At 46.0% G+C, this 27321-nt stretch overlaps 1 protein-coding gene across 1 annotated transcript; it reads right to left on the bottom strand.

Moving 5' to 3' along the window:
- Window positions 1-1852: 1852 nt before the first annotated feature.
- SF3A1 (splicing factor 3a subunit 1) lies at window positions 1853-27321 on the bottom strand. The gene is made up of 16 exons (XM_075013155.1): window positions 27161-27321; window positions 24797-24909; window positions 19382-19586; window positions 15985-16242; window positions 14486-14560; window positions 10834-10984; window positions 9728-9921; window positions 8266-8383; window positions 7964-8149; window positions 7287-7408; window positions 6880-7122; window positions 5874-6084; window positions 4726-4877; window positions 3776-3877; window positions 3473-3544; window positions 1853-2344 (listed from the first exon to the last, which is right to left on the bottom strand). The coding sequence occupies exons 1-16, from the start codon at window positions 27221-27223 to the stop codon at window positions 2243-2245; spliced, it is 2367 nt and encodes a 788-aa protein (XP_074869256.1). The 5' UTR covers window positions 27224-27321; the 3' UTR covers window positions 1853-2242.

Genomic DNA, 27321 nt, shown 5'->3' with positions numbered 1-27321 from the left:
CTTATTGAGCTTCATCCCATTTGCCTCAGGCCATTTCTCTAGTTTGTCCTGATCATTCTGAATTATAATCCTACCCTTCAAACCACTTGCCACCCCTCGCAGCTTGGTATCATCCACCTGCTTTATTAGCGCACACTGTGCCACGATCTAAATCATTGTTGTGGAACAGAACCAGTCCCCAAACCGAGTCCTACAGACCCCCACTTGTTACACCCTTCCAGCGTGTCTGAGAACCATTAATAACCGTTAGTAGCCACTCTCTGGGAACAGTTAACCAGCCAGTTATGCACCCACCTTAGAGAAGTTGCACCACGGGCTTGTTCGTGAGAGTCAGACTAAATCTGCAGGGTTCTAGATACAAAATTTGTATCTGCATCCACAAGAGAGAGCTGGGGATATATGTCCATTAGAGCCCTGCAAATCCAGAGTCAGGCCCTAGAACTTCCGTGGGATTCAGAGGTGATAAGACTGTGCAATGGCAATCATTAAGGAAAGACAGGGGCGCTTCTCCCTTTCTTTGTTCAGACAGCCCTGGCCTGCTGTGTCACTCACAGCTTCACAATGACACCACACCACTTCCCCTCCCCCATTTGGTGACAATGGGGGGTTCACAGGCATGACTTCACATCTGCAATGAGTAAGGCTGTATGGGGCGTGGGAGAATAAAGCCTCCCAGACAGCAAGCCAGATTCTTATAGCTGTTACACCAATGCCTGTTGGGTGATTCTGAGAAACTCCCCACACCCACCTGCCCCCACCATGCAAGTTTCTTTAGCACCCAAATCTTGGCCCATCAGAGCTCACCTAATGCGCTCTACTTGAGTACCCCCACTCCCTGCTTGCCCCACACGCTGAGGATGAAACACCCATGACCAGTTACTGAGCAGGCACTGAACTGCAGTCCTTTTGTTTTTGAAAAGGCAATCGGCACCACATTCCTCCAGCCTTGAAACATGAACCACCTCCAGCCCTAGTGAGCCCAAGGCCACCTTCCCCACCCACTAGCTTTTGGCAGCCCCACGCAGCAACCCCCGCTCCCCCCACAACACAGGGGGTGTTTTCCTGCAGCCAGCTCGCTCCCAGGCAGCTCTGCTTTCTCAGCCACACATGGCCTACTGAAGGGCAGCTGACCACCAGTAACTATGGGCTTCCAGACCCTGGAGCACTAGCAGCCACTGCTGTTGGGTTCTGGCCAGGTGCTTTTTCCACAGCAGTATCATCTGCTCCTGTTACCCCTTTGTGCAAAGGAAGTATGGAGGATGACCTAGTTGGTCCCCTGACACCCTGATGTAATGGCCATGAAAACACAAGTCTCTTCCCTCACACAGCCTGCTCTAAGGCCTGAAGTGCTGTTTTCTTTCATATAAAATACGACTTACAGAACATGGCTAGTTTGTGTCTGAGTACACAGAGTCCAAATAAGGTCTTTTTAACATAGAGCTTAAGTGCTTGCATGTAAGTGATTCAAATGCTTTTTGGGATATGGGCAGGAGTGCTACAGATTTGGGGAGGTCTCAATATACAGGACATCCGCAATTAAGGAATGAGGAGTTGCTACTGGTCAGAATTTTAATAAAACAAGTCACATGCTGTACAGGATGACTAGAAAGACGCAGTCTCACAGCCTCTATCAAAATCAGCAGCAAAGTAATTTCAAAGGAGGATAAAAATCCAAAGAGAATCACTGCAGGAGATTCTGGCATGTACATTTCCACAGAGAAGGAGCAAGGAGTTTATTATATTAAAGAAAAGTTCTCAATTATGAAAAAGGACAAGCGTAAAGGCTAACATTTTACTTAGGCCACTGATATTCCCTGTGCTACCACAAACCCTGCTGTAAAAAAAAAAAAAAAAAAAAAAAAAAAAAAAAACAAAAAATCAGGATTTTCAAGTCTGATTTAGACACATCCTCAAATGGAAATGCCACTGCTGCTGTAGGGAATTAATGGAAAAACAGTGACATCAAGAAGAGTGTTCTAGCAAAGCGCCACAAATGCTACAAGAGCTGCTGAGATTACTGCTAAATCACAATGTTTACACGTTTTTGTCTGGGAATATGAATTCTCTCCCTCCCTATAAAACGGTCTGGTTTATGGATACTGGACTAAGGACCAAAATACAGTCGATAGAAAGTATCACAGGTTGATGGTTCAGCTTTTCACAGCCTCCAGAAGCTGCAGGATTCTATTTGTTGGCTTCATACAAATAGAAGAATATCCAACTGCTGTTGGCACGATAACTCCTACTTCTTTCTGCCTCCTCTTTCTTTGAGTGCCAAGTGAATCACAGAGCCACTTGTCATGTTGTAGTAAGCCAGAGAGTTGGAGTCCTTGATGAAAATGCCCTGAAAAACACAACAGGACATCTCAGTGCAACCCCAGAAAGATTCAACAGTCTGGGCACTCAGGAAGTTCATTGCTAAACTAAGAGGGGCCCAGGCTGGCTCAATATACAGAGTAAGAGAGAGAGCTGATGTGGAGGAGCTGGTGATAAGAGTTATAGTATTTCAATGTTGCAGACAGAGCGCAGAGAGCAGTACTGACTGCTTCAGAATTACCTTTAACAGGCTTAAGGTTAGTGGTTTCTTTGAATGATTAGAGCAGAAATATTGCTGGGTTTTGAGTGTACACATCTGCCATTATTCACAGCATCATAGGGCTGGGAAGAGACCTCAGGAGGTCATCAGGTCCAACCCCCTGCTAAAACCTAATCACTCGCAACCAGGGTTCTGTTAAGCTGGAACTTAAGTGTCCAGGGATGGAGGTTCCACCACCTCCCTTAGTAATCCATTCCAGTGCTTCACAATCCGCTTAGTGAAACCGTTTTTCTAGCCCTCCACTGCAAATTCAGACCATTGCTCCTTGTTCTGTCACCAGTGACAACAGCCCCTCTCCATCCTCTTCGGAACCCCCCTTCAGATAGTTGAAGGCTGATGGTAAATCCTCCCTCCCTCTTCTCTTCTGTAGACTAAATAAGCCCAAATCCCTCAGCTTCTCCTCACACTTCATATGCTCCTGCGCCCAATCATCTGCTGTTGCTGTCTGTTGGACTTTCTTCAACGTGGCCACATCTGTTCTGTAATGGGGGGTGCCCAGATTTGGATGCACTACTCCAGATGTACCCTCACCAGTGCTGAATACGGAAGGGAGTTTTTTTATTTTCCCCACTCTTTTAAACAGGTCTACAGGCTTGGCAGGAAAAGCCAAAAATCAGTGGAGATACATTCCTTTGGGTGTTCCAGGAAAAGTCTCTCTAGTGCTGGCTGGTTTATAAGGGCTTTAAAATCCTACTTCATGTAGGATTATCCTTTGTCGTAGTGGTGCTTTTTTCCTTAAAAGCTTCTCAGTATGTTGATCTCTGCACACACATGCATGTCATGTAATTTTCAAAGCAACCACTGTAATTTGTACAAAAAGTAGCGTGGGTAAGCATCAAGGCAGCATTGGAAGGGTTCAACCTGTCACATACTCACCTCATACTGCAGCTTCTGTTTCCCTGCTGGCATCCCCGTGGCCTCGTGGATCTTAACTTTAATAACAGAGACCTAAAAACAAGCACAGAGCTCAGTCCCTCCACTGCACAGGGCAGATACAAATGGCCAGCTCCTCCCACTCTGCCTCTGCAGCCCTCCTCTTACAGCCCCTCCTGAAAACCATACACAGCTGCAACGTTGGGAGAAGCCAGAATACAGCCTCAGCCAGGCAGTTTTGCTGCCATACTCCCAGCAAATCCCTCCACAGTGGAAAAGCAGAGGGGAAGCCATTTACAGAGGTACCTGATCAGAGAGTGGAAGAGTGAACGCCAGCACTTGGCCATTCAGTTTCCATTCAGTCTTGTCCTGCATGTTGGGAACCTGCACTTTAACAGTGACTGGACCCTAGGACAGAAGAGACATACAGATGATCCTTAATGCATAAAGACAGAGAGCTGTGATGACAAGAGGCAACCACTGTGCTGTGCCTCTGGGTGCTGCCAACTTTCACCTTTCAATTCTCTTGTATTAGGGAGCCAATAGTAATGCTTTGTTTTTCTCTTGCACTTACCTGGCAACTCATTTTGTCACAAGTTAGTTGGAGTTTTGGCTGGCCCCTCCTCACCCAATTATCCCTTATTGGCTTCTTGTTGTTCATTTGGTGGTTTGACTTCCATGACATGGGGAACTCTACCAAGGTCCTCTACAATCAGCATTAACTGTACCGTATGCATGCATGTGGCACTTACAGAAAGGGGCCCTATTGTGCTGTACAAGAACAGGGCAATAGCATTTACTACTCAAGAGTTTAGAAATCAGCTTCAGTGAAGAAGCACTGTGTGACAGCATGGGGAAGGAACTGTTACTCAGTTTAATACCTAAAGTCACTCACCCTGGATCTGGACACAGTTCCTTCCTTTGGAGGAGGGAAACGGACCGAGTTTAACAGGTCTTTGCCATCTGCATGTTAACTGAAGAACCACTAAAAGCTACTTTGCATACCTAAATTCTCCCTGAGATCTGACCTTCCCCTGCTACCCTTCTCTCCAAGGAGGAAGTGTGATGTTTTTTATGCAATCACACATAGCTTCCCAGCCACGTTTAAATAAAGTCAATTGCTGTTGGGACAGTGAAAGGAACTACTTCACAGAGACTGCCTCTTTTGGGGAGAAACTGAATACTCCAGTGTGATAACAGTTTCCACTATTACACAAGAAGGTGTTGGACTGTGGTACTATTATTTAAATACAAACCTTGTTCCTGCGCAGAAACTCCTCCTCTGGCATGAGGCTGTCCTCACTTTTCGGTTTCTTCGACACAGGTTCATCCTCCATGGGTGGTGGGGGATGAGGAGGCATTGGTGCTGGGGCAGGGACTGGAGCCACAGGAGGGGCTGGGACAAATGCTGAGATAGGAAGGGAAATAGTTACATATACATCTACCCATGACGCTCAGCAACAGTTCCCTTAATGCACATTTCTGCAGTTGGTTGGCAGAGACCCTAAAGGAAACACCACAAGACGAGGAAATCAGTGTACCCAGTGGCGACATGCAAACACATGCTGCTACTCAGAGAGAAAGCCGTGCTAGTCTATATACTATCAAAACAAAAAAGCAGTCCAGTAGCACTTTAAAGACTAAAGAAATAATTTATTAGGTGATGAGCTTTTGTGGGATAGATCCACTTCTTCAGATGATCTGAAGTGGGGTCTGTCCCACAAAAGCTCATCACCTAATAGATTATTTCTTTAGTCTTTAAAGTGCTACTGGACTGCTTTTTTGTTTTGCTATGACGCTACTGAACGCCTTTCCATGAGGAAAAGAAACCTGGCTCATGTGGAAAGGTAAGAGGTCCCAGTCAGGTGCATACATCAATAGGACAGATCTCGATGTATAGCTGGTTTGAAAAGTACTCTAGTTGAAAGCTGGTAAGTTCAAGAGCTGTACCTGTGTGAATCCCAGGATATTAGACAGAAGCTGGGAGAGAGAGTGTCTTGCATTGGATCAATTTCAGCTGGTGAGAAAGACGAGTGTTCACACTTACAGAAAGCTCCGTTCTAATAGGTGGGAAAGCCTGACAGCTCATCTCACCAAAAGTTGGTCCAATACAGAGTATTATTTCCCCTGCCTCATTTGCAGTGAGGCACTCGCACAACAGCCATTATTCATTCAGCAATGGCTTACATGCGGGGCTGGAGGTTAGAACTTGTTTTAGTGACATTAAATGCTGGCCAGGCTGCTTGGATCTTACTGACCTCCATAAAGAGCTCTGAGTGGCTTAACACGTTATTCTCAAAGGCATCTGCCAAGTCAGTTACACTGCAAGCAGTCAAGCCCCCACATCACATTACATGCAAATGTTCCTATGCAATTACACTGAAAAGTTACTCAACTCACTGACCTGTTGGTACTATCATGGGAGGTGGGCGAGGGGCCATCATGGGGGGACCAGACGGTGGCATTGGGACAACATTGATGCGAGGGGCATGTATTATTGGTGGCATGGGGGCAGCGATGACTGAGCCTGGGGGTATACGGACCACGGACGTCATAGGAGGACGAGGCATGACAGGGACTGCAGAAACCACAGTGGTGCGAACAGGAGGCGGCATCTAGAAAGACGACATTTATTATCTGGTGATGCTCCAGGTACTCAGGGATTCAGTCTTCTATACTGTTCACAAGCACTGATCAGTTACAGGCAGTCACATTCTGAATCTTTTGGCTGGGCAGATTTAGGAATGCAAGCTTAGGTGACTACGGTGTGTGTGCTTTTTGTTGCTACTGCCATCCTCGATCCCAAACTTCTGGGGAATGTGGATGGAAACCTTAGTAAATACAAAACTCAGTTACTTGTCCTGCACCCCCATGTGCAACATTGCACAGCTCAAAAAAGAGCAGTTCCAGAGACAGCAGCTCTTTGAACAGAACTAGATGACTAGAATGCTGCCAACCACAACCACTAGGACAACTTCAGTGGGGCTGAACTGAGCGACCTGTGCACTGTTATCACCACTGCTGATGCCAACACTCTGCCTAAAAGACTGATACTGTCACTTTCCGGCTGTGGCTGTCACCCGTTAATACAGTTCACGTTCCTGTCCCTGAGAGTGCCTCCCAAACCCACATCTCCTTTCTCTCCAATATGTCACTGTGCAAATGCCTCCTCTCGAGCTCAACATCCCTTTATGAGCTCTCAGCTGCTGGAAACTTCTTAACATCTTGTCCATTTTCAATATAGTTGAAACTTCCTTCTAGGGTTAGCATTGCGGTTTGGAACTAATTTGTTCAACTTGCTAATCACCTGTTTCCAAGCAGCACCTGCATGACCTATTTCAGCAGCAGTAAAACCTATTTCCAGGTCAGCATTGAAGCAGCTGTTTGTCCTTGGCAGCAAGAATGCTTACCGATGGAGGGCGAGGCACAGAGGTGATCGGAGGAGCATTAGGTGGGGGATTTGATGCTGCTGAGGGAGGCGGAGGCTGAGGCATCTCATTGGGTTTGCTGGGACCAATCTTCTCCTTGCTGTCATCTTCTGGCACCAGCCCCTTGGCTTTATGGATAGCTTCAATCTGCTCTTGCAGGGTGATATTGGCCTGAGCAGCCTGCTGTGTGCGAGCCATGCTGCCAGAATGGCCATCCCAGGTCACCTGGGAAGAGAGAATTGGAGAACTTACTGGATTGCCAAAGCTCTGACCAGACTGGCAAATAAGGGAGGGCTGCTCTTTCACAGTCAGAACAAGTGCACAGACACTCCTAATTTTACAGATTCAGGACAGCAGGCAGCAAGTTTATAGCAGGATTTGCATCGCACCTTTTCCTCTGGTTTCTGGATTTCCTCTTCTCCAATCTTTTTACCAATAGCCGTCTCCTCCACACCAAAGATATCGGTACGGCGCTCGGCCAGTTGTTTCAAGCTGCTTTCAATGTCCAAACCTGTAAATAAGCAGAAACAGGAAAAAAAATGATGTTAGATATTTTCCTCACATGACAACTCAGAGTCCTGCTTAATTTCTCTAACCCAGTGGTCCTCAGCCTTTTTATCACTCCTGTGTTTTGTGGGCCTCATCCCCTCTATATATTACACGCACACCCCCCCGCATGGTCCAGAGGATGTCACATGGCCTGCATTATGCATTGATTGGGCTGCAAGTGACTCACAAGCCACAGGTTGTGAACCACAGCTCTAACCACTTGTTTCAAATACTATTTTCAGTACATTGGGTCCAATACTATTGTCACTAAAGAACCAACTTCATTTAATGGTGGGTGCAGAACAATGTTTATAGGAAAGTTCAGTGTTCTTGATTGCTACATACTCACTCAATTAAAATATGTATATTAAACAGGGAACAGTACACAAATAAGCACTGCAAGACAGGTCGCAGTCCCCACTGATATGGATCGGTGTGACATGATTACATTAGATGTAAACCCTGTACTAGGTTTCAAATGAGTAACTCGAAGTCTTGTGTGAGGCACCAGACTAACCTGGGGCATAGACCTCATCATCGCTCTGTTTCTCACGGATAGACCGATCCCGCTGCTCCAGCCAGCGGGGATCCAGAAGTCCAATGCGCATGTGTTCCTGCATTTTACTGGCAGGAATCTTCTCTCCTGTGATCGGAGAGACTAGATATTCGTCTGGGGCTGGCGCAGGTGGTAACGGCTTGGAGGCTGAAGGAACAAAACCAGACGGTTAAAAATGCCTAACTAATGCACATCTTAGCACCAAGGTCTTGTGAGATTATTCAGTAAGAAATGAAATTACTCATAGTCAAACTCTAGTTCACCTTTGGGATCATAATCTTTCCGCACTATGACCTGATCTGGAGTTGGAGGAAGAGGTGGTGGCATTGGGGTCTCTGGAGGAGGTGGAACTTTCTGACCTTCGTCTTCATCATCTGAACCCTTAAATTAAAACAATGTTTACATGTTATGAACAGCATAGCAAATATCTTAGAACACAGAATATGCAGCAACAACAGTTAAAGTCCTATAGGGCAAAAATCTATGCATCAAGTAAACAGGGCATGTACAAACACTCCATGACTGAAATTATCTTGGCTCTAGATAGCCTTGCTCTGGATTAAACATTACAGAAATGAAACGGTTTCCTATTTGCATACCTAAGCATCTTATTTCTCATTTGCTGACAGTTTCTCCAGGACAAACCTCAAGCCACTGGAAATATCTTTATTAGCATATTGGGTCCTGGGACTCCTCCACATTCAGAAAAATGAAAGTGTCAGAAGTCAACACACCACAGCCAAGCAGCTCGCATTATGCATCTACAGAGAATTTTAAAACAGCAGCAAAGGTGCCAGCATTAGAGTCGCTGTAATTTAAGCAGAAGAGTAAAGTCTAATTATTGTCCAAAAAGGGAATCAGGTACCCCATTTCTCTCTAAAGAATTCTCTTGTAGATAGCACTGGCACTAAGGGGCCATTGTTATCCAAATTCACAGTCCATTTTGAGCAATTTCACAATGACAGGATTTTTAAAATACTAAATTACGTGAGTTCAGCTGTTTAAATCTGAAATGTCACAGTGGTGTAACTGTAGTGGACCCTGATGCAAAAAGGAGTTGGGGTCACAGAGGAATGGGGTAGGGATGCAATTTAGGGTACTGTTAACATTAGTTCTGAGCTGCTGGCAAGCAGTGCCAGTGCCACTGGAGCTGGGCATCTGGAGTGGCAGCTGAGCTCTGAAGACGGTCACTGCCAGTAGCACTACAGAAGGATGCCACAGTACAGTATTGCCACCCTTACTTCTGCACTGCTGCTTGCAGAGCTGGATCCTTAGTCAGCAGCTACCCCTCTGTGGCTGCCCAACTATGCAGGGAGATCCACTGCCAGCAAAAGGACACTATGGTATGGTGCTGTCACCCATCTGTGCTACTGCTGGGTGTGCTACTTCCAGAGCTGTGTGCCCAGCCAACAGCGACACTCCCCAGCTCTGAAGGTAGTGCAGAAGGGTGATGACAAACTCTTAGGGTTCTCCCATGAGAGCTTTGAAAGCCTTGCATTACCAACAGCGACACTCCCACAATTCTCTCATGGAAACTGTACTTTGAAAAGAACACGAAAGCACAGCACTCCTCACTGACTCAAAGAATGAGAAGACGGAGTTCACTGATGGAGTCACTGAACATCAAGCAGCACAAGGACTCTAGCAAGTGAGAGCTCACAGAGCCCTATATGCCATATTAAAGTGCTATCAGTGAAAGTACCCTTTATCATACCAGCTACTTACCTCATCCATATCCTGCACTTGCGTGTCTTGATCCAGCTGAGATGGGGCCTCCTCTGTCTTTTCTTGCTTTTCGTCTTCTTCATCTGACTCCACCTCCATCTCAACTTCCTCACTTTCACCAAACTTTTCGTAGCGCTCCTGGATCAGTATGCGAGCACCCAGCTCCTCAGGAGTGGTGGGAGGAGGGAAGTTCCCTGCAACAAAGAAAAAAATAAACAAACAAGGGGTTAATTGCTCAACATGCAAACACAGGCACCAATCCCCTCTAATGACACTACCTTGGTGGTTGGGTGAGGGGGAGAGAATTAAACTGTTGCAGGGATGGGCCAAAGAGAGCAAAGGCAAATAGAAGGGAAAGTCTGTGGATAAGACTGGCCCCAATGCCAACAGGAGAACAGGTGATGACACAGCTGAAGGCAACAGACAAGGAAAGGAAAGCAGCTACCATAAGGGGGGTGCTAATGCAGCAATGGAGTTCATGGGTTTTGGTTTTCTGTGAAACAGCTTGATGACAGGAGATCTCCTAGTCACAAAGGAAGCAGTATTGGTTAAGCATCAGACACATCACTAACGAGCAGAACAAACAAGCTCTGAACTCCGCAAAGGAAGATTTTTCAGGTCATATTTTAAGACCATAAGAACAGCCCCGCTGCATCAGACCAAAGGCCCATCCATCCAGCCCAGTACCCTGTCTGCTGACAGTGGCCAATGCCAGGTGCCCCTGAGGGAGTGAAATGAACAGATAACCCCTTTCCTGCCATGCATCTCGGGGCTCTGACAGAGGCCAGGGACACCATTCCTGCCCATCCTGGCTAATAGCCACTGATGGACCTAACTTCCATGAATTTATCTAGCTCTTTTTTAAACCATTCTATAGTCCTAGCCTTCCCAGCCTCCTCTGGCAAGGAGCTCCACAGCCTGACTGTGCTGTGTGAAGAACTTTTTAAGGGGATGTCTTATGCTCTTAGTACTCATCTAACTTTTTTTTTGTTTGTTTGTTTTTGTTTTAAACTTAAAACATTTTCCAGACACTCCCCAGAGGCAGGTATCATCCCCAGTAAACACAGAACCTGAGTCAGACAGCGCTTATGTCACAGTTTTCCTACCTTGCTCACTAGGCTGGAAGTCCACTGTTTCCACAACTACAAAGTCATGCCAGTCAATCTGGGCATAAGCAACACGTTCTTTCTCCTTCTCCTCCTCTTCCTTCTTCCTCTCACGTTCTTGGAACTTGGCCCACTCCACTCTGTAGCACACCTGCATAAGGAGGCAAAAAGTAACAAGTCACAGAAGTGAGAAGCATATCACAATACAAAAGAAAAAAACATTATGAACCATAAAACAAGTCAGAACCTTCACAACTGTTCACCTCTATCTCCAAACTATGTCAGACCCAACACCATCAGTACCTTCAGGACAACAACATGGGCACCCGTTGGGAGACATGATACTGCAAAGTGGTCAGTGAGATCACAATTTAGAAACTGAGTGATCCTGTCACAACCAGGCAAAACTCACTGTCTTCGAGGAGTGGCTTGCTTGAGTACAGGCTGCAGGTTGGACACCGTGCAGAGGTCTAACTTTAATAGTGAGACTTCCAAAAGGACAGATCTCAAATCCTTCGAGATTCATACCTGCAAATGTTTGATGGACTTCTCACAAACACACAAAAATCATGTGCCAAATATAGCCTGCTGAAGTAAACCCTCAGTTTTTAAAGGTCTGAGATACTGTAGATCAAGACACATACACACAGATTTATTTATGGGTTGCAACTAAGATCTTAGATTATCAGCTCTTTGGGAGGGGAAAACACTTCATGCAGCAACACCTCAAGAAGGTATTACTCCTAAAGAAATTCCGTATCATTGCACAATGCAGAATTTTGCAGAAATTAATGCAAAGAGTGCAGAATTTCCTTCTCCTCACCCCTAAAGAAATGGGCTGCAGAGATACTGGCCAGCACCAGGGACCACTAGACTTAGCAGAGCCCAGCTTACATATGGAAGACAAGCACAAGAAGGAGGAGGAAACTGGAGGGGCCCCAGCAGTTCAAGGAAGGATGCAGCAGTGTGCTCCTCTCTCTGCAAGCCAAGGTGCCAGCACTACCCTGTCTCTCCATCTGGATCCCTGAGCTCTAGGAGGGCAGGGGATGTGAGTGTCTGGCCCACAGACTGAGCTCTGTGGGGGAGGGGGCAGAAGAACAGTAACTGGCTGTCACAGAGGTTTCTTTAACACTCTACCCAAGGGAGGGAGGGCGGGACAGATGAACGAACGTGTAAGAACAGCCATACTAGGTCAGACCAAAGGTCCATCCAGCCCAGAATACTGTCTGCTGACAGTGGCCAATGCCAGGTGCCCCAGAGGGAGTGAATGGAACAGCCTGCAATCAAGCACTCTCTCCCCTGACATCCACCTCCAGCTTCTGACAAGTGGAGGCTAGGGACACCATTCCTTTACCCATGCTGGCTAATAACCATTAATGCACCTAACTTCCTTGAATTTATCTAGCTCTTTTTTGAGCTCTGTTACAGTCCTAGCCTTCACAGCCTCCTCTGGCAAGGAGTCCCACAGGTTGACTGTGCTGTGTGAAGAACGTCCTATTTGTTTTAAATAATGCCCATTAATTTCATTTGGGCTGTGTCTACACTAGCCAAAAACTTCAAAATGGCCATACAAATGGCCATTTTGAAGTTTACTAATGAAGCGCTGAAATACATATTCAGTGCTTCATTAGCATGCGGGCGGCAGCGGCACTTCCAAATTGACGCGCCTCGCCACCGCACTGCTCGTCCCGATGGGGCTCCTTTTCGAAAGGACCCCGGCTACTTCGAAGTCCCCTTATTCCTATGAGCAGACGGCAATAAGGGGACTTCGAAGTTGCCGGGGTCCTTTCGAGAAGGAGCCCCGTCGGGATGAGCAGCACAGCGGCGAGCCGCGTCAATTTCGAAGTGCCACAGCCACCCGCATGCTAATGAGGCGCTGAATATGTATTTCAGCGCTTCATTAGTAAAATGGCCATTTCGAAGTTTTTGTCTAGTGTAGACACAGCCTTGGTGTCCTCTAGTTCTGATATTATGGGAACAAGTAAATAATTTTTCCTTGTCTACCTTCTCCACACCCAGTTTTATATACCTCTATCCTATCACCGTGTCTTCTCTTTTCTAAGATGAAAAGTCCTAGTCTCTTTACTCTCTCGTCTTACATGACCTATTCCAAACCCCTAGTCATTTTAGTTGCCCTTTTTTGAACCTTTTCTAATGCCAATATATCTTTTTGTGAGATGAGATGAGACCACATCTGTACGCAGTACTCAAGACGTGGGCGTACCTTTGTTTTCTATAAGGGCAATAAGATATTCTCTGTTTTATTCTCTATCTTTTTAAATGACTCCTAACATCCCGTCTGCTTTTTCGACTGCTCCTGCATGCTGCGTTGATGTTTTCAGAGAACTATCCACAATGACTCCAAGATGTATCCTGATGAGTTGCAGCTAAATTAGTGTCCATGTGCATGTGCGCACACGGTTACAGACATAGTTGCTGAGAGGTATTTGGAAATCTACTTATCTATATATTCTAGAGAGTACACCTGTCTGTATGTTGGTTCAAGAATTCCTCTTAAACCACAAAATTTGGTATGCAACTTCCTCGTACCCTAACTTAAACCAAGGTCAGGGCTTGGTTGTCCCTGGAAAGTGGGAAGAGACTGAAATCCCACAGTTTTCCAAACATGGAAAGGGAGGAGCACCGAGAGAAGGGCGGACACACATCAGACTCACCACTGGGCACAGCAACTGCAGGGAACAGAGACTCTGCAGAGTGACCTTGCAGCAGGAACACAGTGGCCATGTGCAGAAAGGGCTCTCTGCCCCACAGGCCACTAGACAGATAAGTGTCCTATCCCCTCTCCAGCCCCAGCACTCAAGCCCACATTGATCCCTCCCACCCCAGATGCCAGCGCCAGGAACCCAGGCCTGGCCCATGACCTTCATCAACCCCCGGAACTACTCCCCCATCCCTCTGACTTCAAGCTGAGGCTGGGCATATTACCATGCCAACCTTGACCCCAGCACTGGGGCTCAGCCCCAATATCCCTACCCCGCCACCTCTTGGAGTTCAGGCTGCGTCTGGCCATAGCACTGCAGCCTGGCCCCCACCACCTCTCCGAGCCCAGCTCCTGGAGCACTCAGGCTGGACTTAAACCCAGGCCCCACCCTTGGGGCAGGCAAAGGGGACTATGAGACATGGTCTGACGTGGGACCCCAAACCAGGGACAGGCAAGGCTGGGCCAAGATCTATAGTCCAAACGAGCCCCCCTGCCCCACTCGCCTCCCTGAACAGGTTGGGCTCTACCCACCATCCCCCCAAACCCGAGGACAGGTGGACAGGCTGAGAGCCTCATCCATACCCCCACCCCCATGGACAGGGGAAAGAGAAGCAGAAAAGGAACCTGAGCAACGGCAGGTACATCTGCTAGTCACCAAAATAACAAACTGATTATACAGGTATCATTTCAACAAAAATTTGCAGAATTTTCAAATACTGTGCACAGAATTCCCCTAGGCATAAAACAGAAAGTGTGCTACACAAGCGATTGACCAGAGCAGCTTCTTCCCTCATTCTTGGGGAAGGGCTTTTTCTCATTGTGCTTACACATGGTGTCAATTAATAGCTAGATGCTGAGCTCCAAACCAGAAATATTTCAGAACAAGACTGAAGTGCTTTGATACTTTTGCAGAAATTATTCACAAGTTACCTGATCCAGGACTTCTCTAGGGTTTTCAGCCTCCTTCTTGAGTTTGAGAAGTAAACCTTTAGGCGGGATCAAGATCTGAAATGGTTTCAGGAGATCAGTGATGACAACCACAGAAACTGATTCTTAAGCTATTCCGATTATCTCGTTTCTATACTAGACAAAAAACGTCTGGCTCTTCTGAAGCTAAGCTCCATTTCTCCTGTTGCTCCCCGACTTTTAGCCTACACCAATAACCAGTTACAATATTCTCCCTCTCTGCCACGTCACCTGCTCTTCTTGCTTGAAAAAGCAGAGGTGGGGACCCTTTTTCAGATCAGGGGCCACTGGCCCATAGACAAAGTCAGTCAGGGGCCATACAACTGAGAAGCAAAATTACAAATCCACCCCCTCCACCCCCCGATGTGGGCCCCCAACTGAAAAGCGAAGAAAGGAGACAGTCCCCTCACACACCAGCCCTGGAACCTAGAGGGGCCAGAGTTGGTACATTCTTCTTTGCCCCTATGGGTTTTGGGATGGGGCCAAAACTGAGGGGCTTAGTGTGTGGTGGGGGTCTTGGTGGAAATGAGGTGCAGGAGTGGGCTGCAGGTGGTGGACCTAGGAGCAGCTGGGGGGTGGGGTGAGGATCTTGGGTTGAAGGGGATATAGAAGGGTATGGGGTGCTGGGTCTTTAGGGAGGGATCAGGGAGGTAGTAGGATGTGCGTGGGGAGTCGGTGTGAAGAGGGTGCAGGAAGGGGGTGGGACTGGGGTTGTGGGTAGGAGGGAGACCTGAGTGGAAAGGGGAGCTGCAGTAGGGGTCGAGGGGCACAGGGTATGGGCAACTGGTGTGAAGCTTACCTGGGCAGCACCCTCGGATGCACATGGCTCTGTGCCCTCCCACACTGCTCCCAGGCACCACCCTCTGCTGCTCTGATTCCAGCCAAACAGAGCAGCAGAACGAAGACTCTGGGACATGCTGCAGCTGCTCACCCTACGCTTTCCCCGGATTGTTTGGGGGGGGCGGGGGGGGGGGGGGGCGGGGAAGAAGGGGAGACAGGACATGACATGACGCATAGCAGTGAGCAGCAGCAGAGCCTAGAGCTGCTTCCTGCTCCCCTCTGCCACTGGCAGAGCCTGTGGCTTGATGCGGTGCCAGCTCACCTGATCCGGCCCATGAGGCTTGGGTTCCCCACCTGTAACCCCACTGTGGGCTGGATGCTGGGGAGGGGAGCCCCAAGCTTCGGGGCCCAGAGCCAGACAAGCCACAGTCTGGATGCAGATCACGAGTCAGGGATTCCCCATCCCTGCTACAAAGGAACAATTTTTTTCTGCATTAACACTGAGAACACCCAAATCAATTTTGGGCCCTTATTGTATTAGGCATCATATGCCTTTTTCTGACAAATATTCTTTCCCTGTACACAAAGAGGACAGCCAGAAGGTTTTTTTTATTTCCTTCTTCTAGACTGGCTGCTTGATAATGCTGAAATAATGTTTTCAGATAAGAGGAAGCCCAAAATACCTTGGTGTACTGCTCAACCAGTTTGGTGAAGTAGTTAAAAAGGCTATGCTGTGGGCGCAGGAAGTCAAACTGGTAATTCCTCTGCTCTTTCTGCATCAGCTGAGTCAGGAACTGACGGCCATTCCGAGCTACAAACTGTGCAGTCAGCTTCACCACGTCCAAGTCGAAGGCTGAGATTGAGGGAGGATCTGCGATAAACTCAAACTCTGGAGGTGGCTCCTTTGGAACGACTGTCTCCTGGATCACCTGTGCCTGTACCTACAAAGGGGAACCCAGAGAGTGCTCTAACTGCACGCATGAAAGCCACTGCTCACTCCTCCTAGGTAGCTGTTTGGGAAGGCCAGTGGTTTTCACTAACTACATGGAATAAATAAAACACCTAGTGCAATAACTGCAAGAAAGGTACAAGGTAGTAACACTGTATAATTCATCCATAAGCCATTTAAATAGGCCACTACTGAAAAAAAAAATTCAACTACCAAAGATGGCTGGAAGAACAGGATTAGTTACGATTGTGTTTTCTGGTTAACATCTCATCAATGACTGTATAGAGTGCATGAAGCAGGTACATTCAGCTAGTGACTTCTTGACATCTGACGTATACCTGAATCAGGTCCAACACAGATTAAGACCCTCCTATGTTAGATTATCTGGCTCTAAACTAGGTTTGATGGGAATAGGTGACTAAAGTCAAAAATATGGAGACAGGTCAGAAAGGCTGTTACATCAGGGATAAAGGAGAGACAAGACAGGACTGGGGGACAAAAATCAAATCAATATTTTAGTTGTCTGTATATTAATACAAGAAGTATGGGGAATATGCAGGAAGAACTTGAATGGTCAGTAAATAAAAACACATCTATGATATACCTGGAATCACAGAGACTTGTTGGGATAATACACGACTGGAATATTGGTACAGAAGGATACAGCTTGCTCAGTAAGGACACTTGGGGAAAAGGGAGGTGGTGTTACCTTATGCATTGAAAATGTATACATTTGGACTGAAGTTGGGATGGAAAGAGGACAGACATGCTGAGAGTCTCTGAGGATAAAAGGGGTAAAAACAAGAGGGTTGTCATGGTAGGGATCTACTAGACAACCTAACCAAGAAGAAGAGATGGGTGAAGCTTTTTTGAACTAACAAAGTCATCCAAAGCACACGACTTGGTGCTGACAGGGAACTTCAGCTATCCAGACATTTGCCAGGAAAACAACACAGCAGGGCATACATTATTCAACAAGTTCTCAGAATGTACTGAAGAACATTTTTTTCCCCCAGAAGGTGGAGTAAGCTACTAGGAAGGAGGCTGTTCTAGATTTGATTTTGACAAATAAGGAGGAACTGGCTGAGAATCTGGAAATGGAAGGCAGCTTGGGTGGAACTATCATTTCATGATAGCTTTATGCGGCTTAGGAATTGTGGGAGGGATAACAGCAAAACAAAGAAAATGGATTTTAAGGCAGCAGAGCTCAGCAAACTTGGGGAGTTTGTAGGCAAGGTCCAATGGGAAGCAAGTCTAAGAAGAAAAAACAACTGAAGACAGTTTTTCAAAGAGATATTACTGAGAGCTCAAGAGCAAACTATTCCATTGCATTGGAAATATAGGAAGTATGGCAAGAGACCACTACAGCTTAGCCAGCAGATCCTGAATGATCTTAAAAAAATAGAAACTAGGTCAAGTGACAAAAGGATGAATATAAACAAAATGTATGTAGGGACAAAATTAGAAGAGCTCAGGCAGAAAAAAAAGATTAAACTAATAAGAGACATACAGGTTAACAATTAAACATTCTACAAATACATTAGAAGAGGAAAAATCAAGAACTTTGTAGGACCATTACTTAATGGAGAGATAAAATCAATACCAGAAAATGTGGAAATGGCAGAAGTGCTTAAGGACTTCTTTGTTTTGGTTTTCAGTATGAAAGTTGGTGATAATTAGATGCCTAACATAGTAAGTATTGTAAATGGCAATTACCTCATGCATTACAAAAACAGCTTCCCCATCTTGGATATTCGTAGTGATCTCAGGAAGGGCACCTACAATCAGTAATTTTCTCCCCTCCTCCCTATCCTCCACCACCTCCACCCCCTTCTGTCCTATGTATCTGACTTATTGGTTTTTATTTAAACTTTTTTTTGGATCTCTGTTATAAAACCATCATGCCATTTCCAGTAAAGCACTACCTGAAGAAGTGGGTCTGCCCCACGAAACCTCATCGCCTAACAACTTTTGTTTGTCTTTAAAGTGGTACATGACTGCTTTTTTGTTTTGGTAGGATAGACACTAACATGGCTACCTCTCTGTTAATAGCAAATACTGGTGAAAATAGGGTAGGTTCAGAAGTGAAAACAGGAAAAGAAGTTGAAGATTATTTAGACATGTTAGAGGTCTTCAAATCACCGGGCATAATGAAATGCACCGTAAAATACTCAAGGAGCTGATTAAAAAGAGATATTAGAGCCATTAGCTATTACCTTTGAAAAGTCAGGGAAAGGGAGATTCCAGAAGCCTGGAAAATGGTAAATATAAGGCACATCTATAAAGGGAAATTAGGACATCCCAGGAAACTACAGACCAGTCAGCTTACCATCTGTACGAAGAACAGAGCAAATAATTAAGGAATCCAGTTCTATTATGATTCCAAGACTGTTTTCTCTAGTTGTCTTCTTAGCAACATTTTGTACTTCATGTTTTCACACAATTAAATCACAAATTGGAAGGAACCTTGAGAGGTCCTAAAGTAGGTTCATCAACTCAAGGAGTTGGCATGGACCTTACCTATCTTACACTGAGCTTTCTAAAGTCTCCCTTCTTGAAATCCATTGTCTTTATGTTGTGTTTTCCCTCCTACTCTTCCTTAAGATCGTGAACTCTAGTATTTCATGATCACTTTTACCAAAGGTGCCTTCCATTTTCAAATTCTCAACCAGTTCCTTCCTATTTGTTAAAGTCAAATCTAGAACAGAATAACCTCTTTACAGTTAGCAATATACATGCAAGCAGCCCAGCAGAACTCTTCGCACTGATTGCAGGGTACCACCAGGTAATTTACTTCCAGCAGGCTGTTCCAGCTACATACAAGACTGACAATCACATGATAATCTCATCAGGAATAATCCTGGTCAAACAAGGATCAATATCTGCAAGCATCTCAGCTTTGTCAAGTTTCAAGGCATGTGAGCCATGGGCATTGAGAGGCATACACATGTGCAACAAAAGAGGCAGCCTGGGCATTGTACAATTCAGTCCCTCAATGTTGATTTCCACTGTGCCAACGTCAACACAAAGAACAAACCCGCAGCTTGTCTGATCAAGGAGGTTGAAAGACAAGATCAGAACTGACACCCCATGGGCCAACTTCTGGCTAACAAGAGAAATGAACCATTTACCTTCTGGGGAAGCTGTTGCTGAGCACTTTGTTGCTGTTGCATGACCTTGGGGATGGCAGCTGAGGGTTCCTGTGCCTTGCCCTCTTTGAACTCACTGACTTTGTGCCGGTAGTATGCATGGTAAGGATCATTGGGGTTCAAAAAATTGAACTTGGGGTTGTTTATTTCATTCTGGCGGATTCGAGCTTCAAATTCTGGGCCATTTCTGGGGAAAAAAAGCAAGATGAGAACAGTCAACACTGATGTGAAGACCCATTTCACAACTACTAAAAGTAAAGTCAGTGCACCCACACCCCATCTGACTACTATGGTCTTTTTCCCCCATGATATTTAATATCACTTCTCTAGAAAGCTAAATAAATCATGACCAACCCACCAGCCAATTTCTGACCTACACAATTCATTTTTACACAAAGAAACTTTGGTTTATCGTTTCAGCACTTCAGGACCAATATTTCTTAACACAGTTAAAAATCACTTACATCTTTAGTTGCTTGTATAACAATTAGGCTCTATTTCAGACAAACATCCATTGGTTATTAGAGAAGAGAAAAGACTGTTGATTAGACCAATAAGAGATTGCTACATTATATAAAATGCATCAACTTTGTTCCTTAAAGTGCACTGTGCACAGCATTTCCTTCAACAAGATTCCTAAAAGTGGAAAATAAATGGTCAAGCAGCCAACCCAAGAATTGATTGTACTGTGATGCTGCTTTTAAGCACTTAATGGAGTCTGCAACCTGAAGCTCTGGAGCCACATGGAGCTCTTCTGAGGACTTCTTTGCAGCTCCCAACCCTTTAATTGTAAAGTTTAAAGAAAGCCCTCCTGATTGTTCGATATATGGTAAATGTCTAAAAACCCAACAATGAACAACTCATATGTAAATCGCAAATGATACGTGATCTTGAAATTTTGGATAATTATGCCTTTATATATGCAGTGCATTGTGGGATATGACACCATCAGTGTTTTGATCACATTGCTAATAAAAGTCTTATTCACGTGCATTGCTGCTCTTGAATTACTGAGTTTTACCAAATTCAAAGAAAAATGCTCTTCTTGCTATTCTGGTTGCTGACTCCTACACTAGAAGATAAAGTTATCAGCTATCTGGACTTCCACTTCCCAAATCAGCCACCCCGCTTATTTGTTTAAACAAGACTGAGGAGTTTATAATTTCAATTTCCATACGTCATATTTAAATCCTACTTAAGCATTAAACATTGTTCCAACAAATATGCCACACCAACAACTGATGCACAATACTTTTCCTGGCATTACTAGACACACTTATTCCATCAGTCTGTTCAACAAGATTCACTTAATATATAATATTTAACTTTTAAGACACCAAAATTCAGTAACTGATTTTGGTCAAAAGGGATAACTTAGCCTTTTATCGCTGCAATGAAACATTATGTGCTTTCATGCAGGGATGCCAGAAGGCTCAAGAATTTGCACTACAGCTGAAGTTTTCATCCATTTGTTTACCTCCTCTTGAACAATTTGTTAACCATCAGCAAGACCAAGAACTTGTCTCCTGCCAGAGCCAACGTATCATCCATCTTCCCACAATCATTTATCTACATACAGTAAACCCTTGAGTTACATGGGGATTGTGTTCATGCAACCCATGCATAACTTAACTTAGGGCTGGTGAGTTTCTTGGTTCCTAGAACAGCAGGGAGAGGGGACCCAAGAGGCAGCCTAGTTCCCAGCTCCCCCAGGACCTGGGAAACTAACCAGCTCATGGCTGGTCAGTTTCCTGGTTCCTCCAGTGCAGGGCAGCCAGAACTAGTCTGCTGCTTGCCTCCCAGCTCCCCACCACTTAGGGGACTCTGGAAACTAACCAGCCATAAGCTGGTCAGTTTCCTGGTTCCAGCCAGTGGAGGGGAGCCGGAAACCAAGGACAGCCTGGCTCCCTGCTCCCCACCACTCCCAGGCAGCCTGACTCTCGGCTGCCACCCGACAGGAGCATGAAACCACTCCTGTTAGGGATGGCAGTCGCATTAACCGGAGATATGCGCAACTCGGTGAGGCCACATCTCGAATATTGTGTGCAGTTTTGGGGCCCCCACTATGAAAAGGATGAAGATTTGCTGCAGCAGGTTCAGCGAAGGGCGACAAAAATGATTAAAGGGCTGGAGCACAAGACCTATGAGGAGAGGCTGAGGGATTTGGGCTTGTTTACTTTACAGAAGAGAAGACTTAGAGGTGATTTAATAGCAGCCTTCAACTTCCTGAAGGGGAGCTCTGAAAAGGAGGGTGAGAAACTGTTCTCACTGGTGTCAGATGGCAGAACAAGAAGTAATGGTCTGAAGTTGAAGAGGGAGAGGTATAGGTTAGATATTAGGAAAAACTACTTCACCAGGAGGGTGGTGAAGCATTGGAATGTGTTGCCTAGAGAAGTGGTAGATTCTCCATTCTTCAAGGTTTTTAAGTCCCGGCTGGACAAGGTCCTGGCTGTGATGACTTAGTGGGGGTTGATCCTGCTTGAAGCAGGGGGCTGGACTAGATGACTTCCTGAGGTCCCTTCCAGTGCTATGATTCTATGAAGGGAGTGAGAAGTGGGGGGGATGTTAATGTCAGTCTGTGTTGGAAACAAAATTGATCTGAAGTGGGTTTGTCCCACAAAAGCTCATCACCAAATAAATTACTTTGTTAGCCTTTAAAGTGTTACATTCCTGCTGCTTTGTTTTTTTTGGAGTACAGACTAACACGGCTACTTCTCTGTTACTATTCAGCTAATACACCATTTGGTATGCCAGCGGCATGACCATCAAAAGCTGGCAGTTCATGTTCAAACTTTGAGCATGGACAGTTTCTAATGAGATCTATGTGGGACTCCAGTACTACTAATGAGGCTATCAGTGGTTGACTGGAAAAAGCTGGAGCAGCTCCCTGCGGTGGGAGGGATTAGGAGAGGCCTGCCTTCCTGTCACAGACAGGTCCCTGGTGTGCCCCGGGGGAGAAAGTTAATTTAAAACAGGATTTTACACCCCTAACCAACCATATACTCCTTATACCTTCTGCATCTGTATCCATGTAACATGCCTGTGTAGGAGCCCTGCTCTCACTCAGCAGGTAGAACAGAAGGTTTATTAGTCAACAGCAACACAGTGTAGTACAGAGCTGTCAGTACGGCAACCAGAAGCAGTAAGTCCAATCCATTTTTGTGAGAGAAGGCCCTGAGGGCCCCACACAGCCAAAGCTATTGCCTTCCAACTCCCAGTTCCAATTCAAACTGGCCAAGTCCCACCAACCCTCTTTGTTCTGTTTCCCAGGGAACAAAAGGCATCACCTTTGGGCTCACATTACCACTACCTACTGATGCATCCTAGTGAAACTTAGGGGAACTACAGAGCATCAGGAAACACATGCAACACAACCAGGGGAATAAAATCCCCAAACCCCACTGTGTTACACCAACACAATCTAAACAATTCTCTTAGTGACACTTATTCACCTCACCAAGCACACACACTCACATAAACAAAACTAATGTTAAATATCAGAAGTACTGCACCAAGGAGACCGAGCATTTAGAACAATGATTCAAATTGCCTGAGATTTAACACATAATTACAGCCATAATGGGTCAAGACCAATGGTCCATCTAGCCCAGTATCTTGTCTTCCGACAGAGGCCAATGCCAGATGCCCTGAGGGAGTGAACAGCACAGAATCAAAATGATCCCTCTCCTCTCATCCATGTCCAGCCTCTGACAAACAGAGGCTGGGTGCACCATTCCTGCCCATCCTGGCTAATAGTCGCTGATGGACCTAACCTCCATGAATTGATTTAGTTCTTTTTTTGAACCCTGCTAAAGTCTTGGTCTTCACAACATTCTCTGGCAAGGAGTTCCACAGGCTTGCTGTGCACTGCATGGCATCAAGGAAAATGTCCTTGTGTATGTTTTGAACCTGTTATCCATTAATTTCATCTGGGGACCCCTAGTTCTTATGTTATGGGAACAAGTAACTGACTTTTCCTTATTCACTTTTCCACACCAGTTATTTTATAAACCTCTATCATATTCTCCCTTAGCTTCCTGTTTTTCTAAGATGAAAAGTCCCAGCCTTTTTAATCTTTCTTCATATGGCACCTCTTCTAAACCCCTGTTCATTTTAGTAGCCTTTTTCTGACTTGTTCCAATGCCAATATAAAACTTTTTTGAGATGAGGCAACAACACCTGTACACCGTATTCAATATATGCGCATACCATGGATTTATACAGAGGCATTAAGATAGTCATTGTCTTATTCTCTAACCTGCTTTTAATGATCCCTAATATTCTGTTTGCTTTTTTGACTGCTGCTGAACACTGAGTGGATGTTCTCAGAGAACTATCCACAATGACACCAAGATCTCTCTCTTGGATGGCTTAGCTAAACTAGTCCCCACCATTTTGTATGTGTAGTTGGGATTATATTTTCCAACACACGTTACTTCACATTTATCAACATTAAATTTAATTTGCTATTTTGTTGCCCAATCACTAATAATTTCATTTCAATTACTTAAACTTTGCATGCTGCTCTATCACTCATTTCATACGGACTGAATCTGTTTACAGAACCACATACTGATAAATATAGGTGTTTACCCATAACACCCCAACAAGGAAGTGGTAGGTAGTTCTGTTCTTAACATTCTATAAGCCTATAATTTGGTTTACAGACTGTAAAATATGTTCAGTGCAACAGTATCACTGACTCTCCAGAAACAACAAGAAGTCCTGTGGCTCCTTATAGACTAACAAAATATCTGTCAGTCCATAAGGAGCCACAGGACTTCTTGTTGTTTTTGCAGATACAGACTAACTTGGCTATCCCTCTGGCACTTGACTCTCCAGGTAATTTGTTCTCTACAGAGGGTACTAGTCTCCCATTTCTGGTAGAATCCTGGAATACACCTTTCCGATCACAGAACAATCCAGCACAGAGAAAGCATGTCCCCGCCAAACACACAATGAACTAAACTGCTGAAGCACACTTAGTTAATTCTGCTCAACATCTTATTTTGAGGGTGTAATCATTGACAGACAAGTAGAATCTTGTTTTTTCCTACCATTCTCCTTGTGGCAAAGACAGCATATTTTGCACCTTAACTGGTAAATTTTCTTTATGATTTTGCAAGGCAGCACAAAACCATGGTTCAGACCCACCAACTGACCTGCAGATTCTGAACAGACTGATGGAATAAGTGTGTCTAGTAATGCCAGGAAAAGTACTGTGCATCAGTTGTTGGTGTGGCATATTTGTTGGAACAATGTTTAATGCTTAAGCAGATTCTGATACCTATTAACATGCAGATCTGCTCCAGTTTCTGGATCTGTGCAGTGAATGGAATTTCCAAGAGGGCTTGAAAATGCTATGAAATATAAAAGCCCAACCTAATTATTACTTACCTAGCTACAAAGCTGGCAGTCTTGTCCACAATATTCCTGACTTCTGGAGGAGGGTATATAATTCCCACAACAGGTTTGGCTGGAGCCGCTTCCTCTTTCGGCTCATCTTCTGGCTGTAGTAAGAACAAATGAGAGGTTTTCTACAGTCTTACTCTATCCCCTCTCATTTACCCAAACAATAGTGCTGCCACCCCAGACACAATGGTTACATGGAGATAGAGAAAGCAGCTCAGCTCTCTTCACTGTAGAATCTGTGATCAGCATATCGTGATACTATAACAACAAAATCAAAGCTGGTCATAAAGGGAAATTTTCATCCTATTATCATCACATTCTAGGAGATTAGCTGTTGTGCTTGGGCAAAAGAGACCAACCTGCTGTGCCAGGTAGTAGGCCAAGACATTGGACTGTGATTTGGGAGCTTGGGTTCTACTCCCAGCTCTGATATTGGTTTGCTGGGTGACTTTGGACAAATCACTTCACCTCTCAGTGCTGCAATTTCTCCAGTTATAAAATAAGATAAGGATACCCACCTCCTCCAAAAGCACATTGACACCTACCAATGGCAAGTCCCATGGAACGAATAGGTATTATTCAAAGCCTGAAAGTGTCAAATGCTGGATTGTTGAATGTTTTGTTTAAAAAATGTAGGTAGTTTGACAGTGATTTTTCCTTTTTGCTCCTACTCATTTGACAATATGAACCATCAGGCTCTAAACAGCAGCATCCACTGCTGTTATCAAGCAGCAAGTTGCCTAGGGTATCTGCTGCAGAGGATAGGCCATGAAGGGAACAGTGTCTCAGGAGGTATAAGACAGACCACAGGTGGCAGTCTTAAACAACTCTGCTGAAGCCCTTTGCCTTTCAGCTGACAGCTTAGAAGAGTGGGTTGTAAGTGCTGCCAGGGAAAAGGGTTGGTGACATACAAAATGAAGGACTTTGTCCATCTAGCTAGGGTTGATCTGGACATTTTGAAACATTTGTGGACACCCTCTCAGACCCCCAATAAGAAGCTAATATTTGAATGGATGAATTCCATGTAAAGGAGACTTTAGGGTTTGACCCTCCCCAAACTGTGCCAAAAGTGCCTTTGTAAGAAATGGACCAAAGCAGCTTGAGAGTTTAATTTCCTAAATTACATGAAAGGAAGAGCTGACTTGAGCACAATCCCTAGAACTTTTCATGAGAGTTGCTTTATCAGTATGAATGGCCTGAAGCAGTTATTTACTGGAGTTGGCAGATTGCCCCAATGTAGCTGAAGAAAGGAAAAATTGTCACAGAAAAGCGGTTTTGAAAAAAGTATGGGGGAAAGCAGCACTCAGACTCAAAGGAGATGGAAAATATTAGCTCTTTAGAGTACAGAAGGACTGTGGGGTGAAAATGGTTTCAGTCTGGTATAGCCTGAATAAAACACATGATACCGAAAGAGACTTCTATATAAACCCTTCCATTTTCCTTCTGGTTGCCCTAAGAACAAGAATTTCATCTCTGAAGGCTCAAGCTGACAATCCAAAACGCATCTCTAGCTTAGAGACCTTTCAAGCAAACCGGCCCACACTCAGACAACTGTATTTGTTCAAACAGCACTGAGAGCTGCCAACACCCCTCAGAAACTGTGAAAAACACTGACGTCAACTACACACTAGTCATCCCAAGGGGCAAACTCCGACAGTCCCGTATGACAACGGATGTGCCACTCAGCCTCCAAAGGCCCAAGGAAAGAGAACAAACGAGCAGCCACGTAGCACTTTCACACAGCAAATCACCAGGTGATGAGCTGCGGTGGGGCTCGGCGGCGCTGTCTCCAGCCCCACGGGGCTCGTCAGCCAACAGGCCGTTTTGTTAGCCGCTAAAGCGCTACAGCGCCGCTGCTCGGCCCCGTCGGGGCACAGGCTGAGAGCGGGACCTCTCTGCTACTCAGGAAGGAGGTTTTCGGCCGGACGATGGAGCAGGAGGAGAACGACCCTGAGGCAGAAGCTACGGGGCAAAGCGCCAGGCGATGTTAAGCTCCTGGTTCGGAGCAGGCAGCGGGACACCGAGACTCGCGCTCTCGCTGCAGGGGTGCGCAGCGCACCTGTTCCGTCCGTCCGGCCCCTCTGTGACCCGCGCCGGGAGGAAGGACCGACAGCGCACCGCGCCCACCCCACACAGGCCGCGATGGCCGCACGTGCCCCGCCCGGGCGGCCCGCGTGGAGGGAGACGCAGCAGGGCCCGTCCCGCCAGGGCCGAGCCAGCCTGCGGCGAGCGGCCTGCTCCGGGCAGGGGCGAGGCGCAGCCAGGCCTCCTGGCGCTGCGGGCAGCGAGCGGCCGCCTTCCCCCGGCGGCGGGAGAGGGCCGGGCCGGCCGAGCGTCGCAGCCCGGTACCTGTTTGCCTTCCGTGGGCGCCGGCTGCGCGGGCGGCAGCGCCTGCACCGGCCCGGCCGGCATGGTGCCTGGGCGGCGAGAACCGAGCGGCGCGGACCGACCCCCGCCGCCGCCGCGCGCGAAATGGCGGCCGCTTCCCAGCGAGCTGCGCGCGCACCGCC

This window comes from Carettochelys insculpta, chromosome 18, assembly GCF_033958435.1.
Source record: "Carettochelys insculpta isolate YL-2023 chromosome 18, ASM3395843v1, whole genome shotgun sequence".
Taxonomy (NCBI): domain Eukaryota; kingdom Metazoa; phylum Chordata; order Testudines; family Carettochelyidae; genus Carettochelys; species Carettochelys insculpta.
The sequence above is the reverse complement of the archived record's forward strand: the minus strand, read 5'-3'. Positions and strand labels throughout refer to the sequence as shown.

Excerpts from the sequence above, each read along its gene's own strand:
- SF3A1 (XM_075013155.1), bottom strand. The coding sequence starts at position 27,223 with ATGCCGGCCGGGCCGGTGCAGGCGCTGCCGCCCGCGCAGCCGGCGCCC. Across the intron at positions 16,243-19,381 it reads AGCAACAGCTTCCCCAGAAG|GTACAGGCACAGGTGATCCA; the intron begins GTAAATGGTTCA and ends TCCCCTTTGTAG. Across the intron at positions 3,545-3,775 it reads CTCTTCCACTCTCTGATCAG|GTCTCTGTTATTAAAGTTAA; the intron begins GTACCTCTGTAA and ends GCTTGTTTTTAG.